The sequence below is a fragment of the Triturus cristatus genome, chromosome 6 (genome assembly GCF_964204655.1).
Source record: "Triturus cristatus chromosome 6, aTriCri1.1, whole genome shotgun sequence".
In the NCBI taxonomy this organism is placed as follows: Eukaryota; Metazoa; Chordata; class Amphibia; order Caudata; family Salamandridae; genus Triturus; species Triturus cristatus.
This window is the reverse complement of record NC_140589.1, coordinates 1234693564-1234703832: the sequence shown is the minus strand read 5'-3', so window position 1 is coordinate 1234703832 and position 10269 is coordinate 1234693564. Positions and strand designations below refer to the sequence as shown.

Below are 10269 nucleotides of genomic sequence, written 5' to 3'. Positions count from 1 at the left end.
AGTGGCCTTTTTTGCTAACAAGTAAGTGGTGGTTGGTGATTTATTGTGCGAAACTACATTGGCTCCCAATTCGCAGCCAAGCTAAATTTAAAGCTTTAAGCCTTGCTCATAAAGGGCAATATACCACAGGCCCGGAGTTTCTCAGGAACGTTTTTAAATGGTACATCCCCAATAGAGATCTTCGCTCCTCAAACTCTAATACCCTAACTGTTCGTAAATTCCAAAAAGTTAATTGGAGAAGTAGGTGCATCATCTATGGCACAGCTAAGGTATGGAACAGCCTGCCCGAACACATTTGAGCCATTCCTTCCTCGTTGGCATTCGGGAAGGAGATTAAGACCTGGCTGTTCAATAACTAAAAGGTTCTCGTCTAGCATGCCTCTTGCTCTGATAGCGCCAAGACATCCTTGGGGATTCGCGCACTTAAAAAAACTCCTTAACATAACATTACATAAAGCATGCACATAAATCCACAATCGACGCCAGGCACTCACTGCCTGACAAGAAAGCGCAGCTCGGATTTCGCCAGGACCATGCACGCAAACAGGAAAGCGAGAGATTGAGGAAAAAAATCGAACGTATGTTATTTTGCGCTATGGCTTCTATTTCAGCAGAGCCAATTTTAGGCAGTTGACCGGTCAAACAAAGCAATTTCTGGCTTTAAAGAGCTGGACTACTGAACCGGGTCTGTTCGTATGTGTGTGTCCCTTGCTTAATGCTAAACGCACGCGGCACAGTAATCCTCCACCAGTCAGTCCAAACCTCCCGCCGCCACTAGGACTCTCGTGACCTCACTGAGCAGGGTGAAGCGGTGCGCTCCTTGAGACCGTCAACATGTCAGAGCCCTTCAGTTTGTCCGACTGTGACGTCATTGGCTTCGACCTGGACCACACGCTGTGCCGCTACAGCCTGCGGGACACCAGCAGGGTGAGTGAGGAGGTGCTCGCTAGGCGCAGTCAGTCCTTCTGCCTCTGGACCTACAGCACAGTGTAAGCTCTGTACACAATTGTAGGTTCGGGGCAAATAACACTATTGTAGGTTCGGAGCAAATAAACAGCCGCAGACTTCCTGTTAAATATAAATAATAATTCCATATGCAAACAATTCAGTATGCAGTGCACTTGCAGTTTAACAGTTGTGCCAAATCTTCTACGGTACACCGAAACGTGTTTGCCGCACGCCTTCAGGTTAACGGCGCGTTCTCCACATCTTAGGAAAGTTGAAATCTTTAGAAAAATGACAGCATAGCCATAGTTTGAGCTTAAAAACGATTGGATGTTCTGATCAATTACAATTCATCTATGTTTCGAAAACATATGTGCTTTTTCAATATGATCGAAATAAACGAGGTATGGCGGTCTAGCGGCTCACTCCTTCATTTAATTATTGCATACAAAAATGGCCGCTGCGTTTACCAACGTGAAACCCTGGACTTGACAGTTCACCGCTTCTATGTGTGCGCAGTCCAATCTTTCTTGGTCGCAAAGTAATCGGCCATCTTAGAAGGTGAAGATATTATTGCCAGTTAACAGTTAACTTAAGACACGTCCAATTGGCAACTGACCCATACGAAAGTGTTCTTGGAACTGGCTTCCCAGCGACGGCCAGCTTCCCCGCTGTAAGTTTACTAATGTACATTTAATGGGAAAATCCCACCACTTCTATGTGCAACACGTGTTCCATACAGTAATTGACTAGACCTCTGCTAAACTCTAATATTCACGGAAACGGAAAGTGAAAAACTTTTCAAAAGCAAAACCGGTAGAGACTGCAGGTGAACTTTTGTGTTAACTGTCCAGTACTTGGATGAGCAGGAACTGACCCCTGAGCACAATCATCCACGGACCTCCCCCAGCTCACCTATATCACCCATAGATAGGTTAGCTGCCTCACGTAGATTATGGTTTTGTTGGTGTGTGCCAGCAGGGCTCAGAGGGTAAAGGAAGGGGGGCTAAAGGGGTGTTAAAAGATCGCCTGCCCTATGATAATAAAGTACTAAAACCACTTTAAACAAGCAAATCAGACTGAAAGGAACAGGCAGGGACAAGGACAAGACTGGAGCAAGATGAGAACAGCAGCAGCGCTCCATTAGAGCGGAGGAGTGGCATCCCCAGCACCAGAAAATAAAACAGGTTTTAAACCCGTTTTATTATCGTTTTGTTTTAATCCCCTGGACCCGCCCCCAGGACTTCTGACAAATCTTTGGGGTGGGCCCAGGGGACGACACTGCTAGTGGGGGAGTGGTGCATATATGCCAACATTTTAGGACAGGGACGTGGGAGATTTAAAATAAAAAATCGGGAGAATGAAAATTCCCCATTGACTTCTATTGTAGAAAATGCAATTTCAGGCGGGAGACAGCTAAAATAAAGCCATTTTTGGCTTGAAAAATCGGTAGTGTCCCGCCTGAATCAGGTCTATTGGCATGTATGGTGGTGGGCACTCCCTTCACTGTGCAAGAGGTGTTTGGCCAGCTGTCTCAGGCCAGCCAAACCCCTTATGAGCAGGGAAGGTCTCACCAGCCCCAGCTGCGTTGCTGGGGCTGGAGAGAGCAGGCACAGGCTCCAAGTTTGCCTGGGAGCGCAAGTTGCAGATGCTCAGGCCAATCCTGAAGCAGCCCTCATGCAAGAGCAGCTTCAGGATTGGCCGCAGGGAGGCTGGGAGCCTGTGCCCAGGGCCAGAAGCAGGAAGAGCGCAATGCGGCGCGAAACGGCGGCGGTGTTAAGGTAAGTTTATTTTGTTTGTTTATGTCCCCAAACCTTCACCTGCATACTCCGCCCCCCCCCCCAACCTCCCCACACTGGCTGCTACTGGATGAGAAGGGTGCTGTTGTTTTCATAACCTTAATACACATAGCTCCATGTGCCCCTCAGAAAATTAGTGCCCTGGTCCCAGCTCGCCCATGCTAAAAGCCGGCCCTGACTAGAACTGTAAACAATTACAAAGGATTGAAAATATAACAAGGTAAATCAATACATAAAACAGAATGTACAAATACGTTAAAAAAGGTTAAGGTAGTATACAGAGTGTACAAACATACATATGGCCTTAAAAAGGTTGAGGTAGTATACAGCAGTATTTATTTATTTATTTATTGCACTGTTTGATTTGATTTGAGGCAAGCAAGGCACACAACCATTTGACTTATTTTCACTTTAAAATAACACAAAACAACATCCACATTGTCAATCTTACATTCCCATCCCTCTTCTTCAATAAAGTGCCAATTGCTTCATCTGGTATAAAGTGACCTTCTGTATACATTATAAATACAATAAAAAAAAATAATCAAGGTGTAATTTAACTCCATAGAAATCATAATAACCTCAATTAATATAATCACACCAGTAAAGCTTCGAAAATTTAAAATATAGCGGTAATTATACCACATAGCCTATACTTTATTGCCACTGGCGCTCACCACAAATTAAAGTTCAAACTGGCCTACTATATGTCATATCTGACGCTCTCTAAAAACCAGTAGAACATTTTCTTTCTTTCACATCTAAAAACACTGCAAATATATACAGCAATAGAAAGGTTAAGGCAGTTTAGGGGTCTGTGTCAAGAGTTAATTACTTTGTTTTACCTAAAATACCGTTGGAAGAGAAGGAATTTCCGCTCCTTTTTAAAAGTTGTGAGCGAGGCAATAGTGCATTTATCCGGAGGTAGTAAATTCCAGATTCTGGTATGTTTTCCAAGAAGGATTGTGCAATCAGTTGGTCCCTTTTAATGTCATAATAAACTCTTCTTTAGACTAGCTGCTGCCTCCACCTTCATCTTTACACATTGCTTCGGCATTCCACGATGGTCTGGAGCCACCTGATAGTTTGAATTAATCCGCCAGGTAACAGCGAGTGGTTGTGTGCAGGGTGATTCAGGCAGTCTTGTAGCCGGCCCCTGCTCCAATTGGCAACCATCGGAGGGTGATTATCATGGGTGTAATGTGGTCGTTTCTTTTGGCTCCATACACAAACCGAGTAATGAACCTGGTCCCTACAATAAGAACGCTCATCAAAATATAAAAAGGACTGTCAACACAAAGGTCACAGGCGTTATGCTCAAAATAAGGCATACAACTTTGGCATGGCGGCTAGTTCAGAGATTTATATTATCTTCTGTGTAGTTGCATTTAGGCAGCACAAAAAATAAGCAAAGCCAGTTGACAGGAAATGACTACACAGTGATGTAAAAAGCATCCCCCAACGATCTCGAGTGCAAAGAAGTTGCCGGGGTGTGTGTTTTGGGGAAGGAGAGTGTTGGTAGTAGACGGCAAAAAGCAAAATGAGATCACTGAATGGTCAATCTAGCTTTCCACCTACAGGTAAATGCATATATTTCAAACCATCTACACCTTACCTGAAAGCTACACATGTTATTTGATTTGTAAAGTGAATGTTAAACAAGCATTGCATATGCTAATAGGTCTCGCCTATGCAAGAATTATTGCCTTTGCCAATGTGTTTTGGACATGTTGTACACCAGCATGGCTGCTGTTCAGCTAAAAGTTAGTAGCGTTGCAGAGAGTGGAGTAGTATGTCTTAGAGTGGAGTGTTTCCCTTCAGTGTGTATGTCCCAACCCAGAACTCAAGAATGTCAGCAGTACACATCTCTTTGTGATGGGATGCAGTCCTCACATCTTCAGCCTCCACAGGCAATGGGCTTCCAAAATAAAATCCGCAAGCCTTCATGGTATGTACCATCCACAGACACACACATACAACCCTGCACGTGCAAGCTAGTATCATGTGCTTTTCGATATTGCATGCCGGCCATGCAAGTCAAGAGTGAGTTAAGTATACAGTCACTTATCTTTACACTCTGGTGACACAGGTAAAAAGGCCATTTTCCAGTACAGATTCTAGTACACAGAAAATGGGTATGTTGACACCACTGCACTCTTGTCACTTATCTCCAGTTAATGACAGTAGCACTCTACCTTCATGAGAGTATTTATTATTTTATTTGTATTTATTTGAAAAGTTTTATTGAGCGCGAACATGACCCGACCGGGTATCAGAGCACTGTACATGTAAGTAAACCATAAAAGAAGTTAAGCAGACATAGGGTGATCAACATAGATATAAGGAGACAAAGTAAAACATGGTTAAGAGGTAGATCCGGGCTGTAAAGCATCAGCTAAAAGTTAGTTTGGTGACTTCAAGTCTATAGTTTCAGGCAGCTTTTCAGGAACAGCCTTTTGAGTTTTATTTTAATGAGGCCATAGTGGGGTTAGTTCTGATTTCCAGGGGAAGAGCATTCCATATTCTTTGAGCGAGGCTGGAGAAGGCGCAACTGTACGTTTTCTGCTTCTTGAATGTATGCGTTTTCAGTAGCAACGTGTTTGAACTTCTTAGTGTCTGATTCAGACCAGATAGTTCAAGTTTTTTTTGTCAGGAAAATTGGTGTTATAATGAAGAGCTTTTTCTGCGTCAGGCAGGCTATCTTGAACTGGATCCTTGCTTCAAGAGTACCGTTTAGTGTGATCCTCCACGGCTAAGCAGACCGCCTTCACATGAGACAGGCCTAGGTTATGAAGCACACACATGATCTGTGTTCATCCAAGCCCAAAAATCCATCCCAGGTGTAAGAAATTGAGTTCCTGGTTGAGGGGGGTGAAACCCTTCTTAAACAACAACCACCTTCATTGTCAGCGTGAAGTCACAAGCAAACCCCATATTAACCTATGTTCAACCCTCTGGTAGCTTGGTACATTGGTACAGAGCAGTAAGGCTTAACTTATAGGCAATGAGTAAAGTATGTATGTTTCACTTCAAACAGTAATAATGTGAAAAATCAACACAATAAGTATCCCACACCAAATTAGAAAAACAGAGTAACCTCTAGTAAATAATTCAATACCAAAACAACAAAAATCCAATCAGTAGAACCGGACAAATGCAAGTTTAAGGTTTTCAGTGAAAATAGCATCAAAAAGCACAAAGAACCAACTGTGGTTATCTGGTCCGCCAGACTGGGTCAAAGTCACAAGTTCAGGCCGACCGTGATGGAGCGAGGGCCGGCTACAGGAACCCACTTAGGTTCACTGAACACCTTTAGACCCATTGGTTTCTGGAAGGCTGGGACGCATTGAAGCCGGGCAGAATCCACCATCCTAAATAGGATGATTGTCAATACACTTGTCCGATAACCTGCGCTCACCTTTGGGTAGCTTGGCACTGAGCAGTCAGGCTTATCATTAGGGTCAGAGTGTAAAGTATTGGCACAACTCCCACCTTCATAACCCAATGTGTATGCTACAAAAAGACTCCACACCGTATGCATAAAAAACTGGTCTTTGTATTACACACACACATTGAAATCTAAACGACATACACATTGGATATATACTTTACAGTTAAATGCAATTGTTAAACTCTTCCATTAGTAGCAGAACGACATGAACATATATGCACTAGTCATAGGTATTCAACTGCCCCATTATTCTCTCAGCCTTGTAAGCAACATAAACCCATGTGTGAAGTTTTCCGAGGTGTTCACGAGCCAAGCAATCCCTCCCACATCAACAGCGACAGAAACATATGCAGGCTTTACAGAGGTATTCCACTTTCCCAGTAACACCTTAGCTTAAAACACCATATTCCCAATATTGCATTCCCTGTACAGTTGTAATGGTCAAGAAATCACAAGTTTTGACTACGCCTCGTGACCCAGCCATTCAAACTACACCAGCCAACGATACAGGTTACACCCACTGACGACACGTTGATTAGATTGTCGGGACCACATAAAGGGAAAGGAAACAGTTACTTGTGCTCATCCATCCAGAATAGGTCCTCTGACACCGAGCGGCACCTTTATGAGTGTAGGATCACTATCCCCCCCGTAGGCAAAAGACTGTGACACCGGAAGCTGATGCGCTTCCAATTTGGAGAATGCTTTCCCCTCTGGCAGATATGCGAGCCGCAGTTGCTCTGGGCAGCCTACTGAGGGTACACACAAGGCGCAGCAAGACCCCTCGGGCCCAGTCACGATATTCTCAACAACAGAGTACCTTGTACGATATTCCCAATATTGCATTCCCCGTACAGTTGTAATGGTCAAGAAATCACAAGTTTTGACTACGCCTCGTGACCCAGCCATTCAAACTACACTAGCCAACGATACAGGTTACACCCACTGACGACACATTGATTAGATTGTCGGGACCACCTAAAGGGAAAGGAAACAGTTACTTGTGCTTATCCATCCAGAATAGGTCCTCTGACACCGAGCGGCACCTTTATGAGTGTAGGATCACTATCCCCCCGTAGGCAAAAGACTGTGACACCGGAAGCTGACGCGCTTCCAATTTGGAGAATGGTTTCCCCTCTGGCAGGTATGCGAGCCGCAGTTGCTCTGGGCAGCCTACTGTGGGTACACACAAGGCGCAGCAAGACCCCTCGGGCCCAGTCACGATATTCTCAACAACAGAGTACCTTGTGGAGTGGGTCCGGGGAGAGGGAGTCAGCAACCTCGGACTGAGGTCACGATATCAAGCTTTGTCGTCATCCCAATCTGGAGGTCGTAGACAATCTAGGCTGCCAGCTCAGATCCCGCAGGCTCAGCAAACTTCCCCCAACACGCCTCAGACACCACACACTACAGAATTCAAGCTAGCACAGGTTTTTGGTTGTAATCTGGGGTCCCTCGGATTCAGCAAACTTCCCCGTGCTCCTCGAACCTATCACGTTATGGTGACCCCAGGTGGGCTGCTGATCACTACGAGTGCACTCCTCGGCACAGTGTGATTACTGCACACATTGGAATGGTCCTTGTCCCAGCTGGCGATCACTTCCACCCATTTCCACTGCATCCGGCAGTCCTTACAAACTTGTGGAAACAGAGAGATCCTTTCTGTCCCTAGGATCTTGTGGACACGAGGCCAGCCAGCCGGCCCTTGCAGAGTGCTTAGTGACCCGGGCCACAACAGTTGGCAATTAGCTGCAAGCCAGCAACATCGAGGCAAAATCCACCAAGTGATAGTCCCCTTCCTAGAGCATGACAAGCCACAACAAGTCTGCGGATAATCCAGTTGCAGTCCCTCCTGCCCCAATGATTTCTCTTGTCGATGAGACAGGTTGACAGGCACACAGAGAAACAAGCACAGAAATTTCCACTTTCCTAAAGTTGTATTGTCCACATTAGTAATGTCAAATCCACTTGCGCCACTGGTGAGGATTTGCCATTAATAACTCATTCATATCAAACGGTATACTGCCACTCTTCCTCACATGGGAAAACAGCTCAATAGCCTTTCCACAGATCCCTCATGTCAATCCAATGTGAGAAGCAGGCCCTACCATACCACCCATACCATTAGGTTCCATTCATCACCAGTGCATGTAGCGCACACGTGCACATGCCCTACCTCTTCCCAACACAGCACTTTGCCCCCAGGGAGTATTCCGATATAGTGAGTAACATGCAGAATCTTGGATAGGAGCCAAGGCGAGTAACAGTAACCTGCCCACACAGGCCCCACCAGGATAAACCTGTGGCATGTTTGAAGAACTACCTCGGTGGGTGGCACAACCAGTGCAGCAGGCCCACAGAGGAGCATTTGAGTTACATGCCCTAGGTATATGTCTTACCCCTAGACAAGGGACTTACAGCAAACTCAAATCAGCCAATTATGTATGCATCAATCACCAGTATGTATATGACAAGCACAGCGCTTTCGCAGTGAATGGCAGTGTCAAAAGCGCTCAAAGCCCTAAGGCTAGCACATAGATCAGCAGAAAACCGGGAGGGCCAAAAGCAAAAAGTTGAGGGAAAGCACCCAAGAAAGGGCAGTTTCCAATAAACACAGTACCTTAATTTTGGTTGTGAACGGGTGCGGAGTCCTACGTTGATGCATGGCGCAGCAGAGACGATGCGAGATCCAGGTGAGGAGATGCTGTGTGCAGCATTGGTTTCGTGGAGCTGCAAAGTGCGATGCAATGGCCTTGCACAGAGAAACATCGCACCGTGGTGTTTCTGAAGGGCTGCCTTGGGCGAGGTGATGTCCTTGCATTGGGAAAGCCCGAGCAGCTGGGGCGAAGCATTGGTACCAAGGGCGATGAGTCTAGCTGCAAAGGCGATGCATCAGTTCTGCAAGAGATGCACCGTGCTGTGGAGGAGATGCATTGGTTCTTCTAAATCTGCAGACGAGCTGTCAGAGCTCCTTCAAGGCCACGTTCAAGGATCCAGGACTGAAGTGGCACCACTTGGGAGGGCGGGACTCACAGATGGCCGAGTCCAGGTGCTGTGTTCAAGGTGGTTGAAAGCCTGTTCTGTCCTTGAGGCTCCTGATCAGGAGGCCAGGCAACTAGCGCTTGGAGCCACTCTGGGGTCCTGGGATTAGAGATGTGGGTCCAGTCCTTCTCACCCAGGCAAGAGGGCAGCAAATCAGCAGGTCAGCACAGCAGAGCAGCAGTCAAGTAGAGTGGCAGTCTTTTGAGCAGCACAGCAGTCCTTCTTCCTGGCAGAGTCCACAGGTCCAGAAATGTGTACTGAAGAGTTGGGTCTAAGGGTCCAATATTTATACCTGGTACCCACTTTGAACTAGATGAAGCTTCTAGAGGTTTCCTCACCCCTTAGGTTTTAGGCATCCCCTTCCTTCCTGTGCAGACCCCAGCTTGTCTGGGGTCACAAAGACCATTGTCAAACCTTTGTGAGAGTGCTGAGGCAGAGGCCTTGTGATGTGCCGGTGTGGTAGGTGACAGCTCTTCCTCCTCGTTAACTTAGAGTGGCCCATCGTGCCAGCAGCTTTCTTCCCTTTATCCCACTGCCTTTAAGCAAAGCACAAGGACAAATTGCCCGCTACACCTAGTCATGTGACCCAGGAACAGGCTACAGGTACGAAAAGGTTAGGACAGGGAGGGGCGTGATCTGGCCACGCACAAAATGGCCGCATAGTCTCGGAGCTTCGCGCCGTGGAGAGCTTCAGAAGGCTATGAGGGCTGCTTCACATCGGCATTGATGGCTCATCGGAATGTACACGCTTCCTCATGTGGCAGTTTTCGCGGTGAGAAACGATCCCTCCATTCAGTACGGAGGTGTTTTTCTTCTCGCCCGCTGTTCCCTGTGAAAGATGTCCTGCTGTCATGCGCTCGTATCTCCTCGCGGCGAAGTGCGCACTTATCGACTGGCGCCTGAGGGGATTTTCAGGTCAGAGAGACTCGACCTCCTTGGCAGCTTTGATGTGTTCTACAGTATGCCCACTCGCCCCTTATTATGTCAGGCGCACATTTTAATTACTGAGGTGCACATTTATTGCTGAGGCGC

At 46.4% G+C, this 10269-nt stretch overlaps 1 protein-coding gene across 1 annotated transcript in view; it reads left to right on the top strand.

Moving 5' to 3' along the window:
* Window positions 1–656: 656 nt before the first annotated feature.
* The window catches only part of NT5DC1 (5'-nucleotidase domain containing 1), a 1278063-nt gene continuing 1268450 nt past the window's right edge, over window positions 657–10269 (top strand). The window contains exon 1 of the mRNA XM_085612174.1: window positions 657–927. Coding sequence (XP_085468300.1) covers window positions 835–927 — 93 coding nt within the window. The 5' untranslated portion in view covers window positions 657–834. The remainder of the gene's footprint in view (window positions 928–10269) is intronic.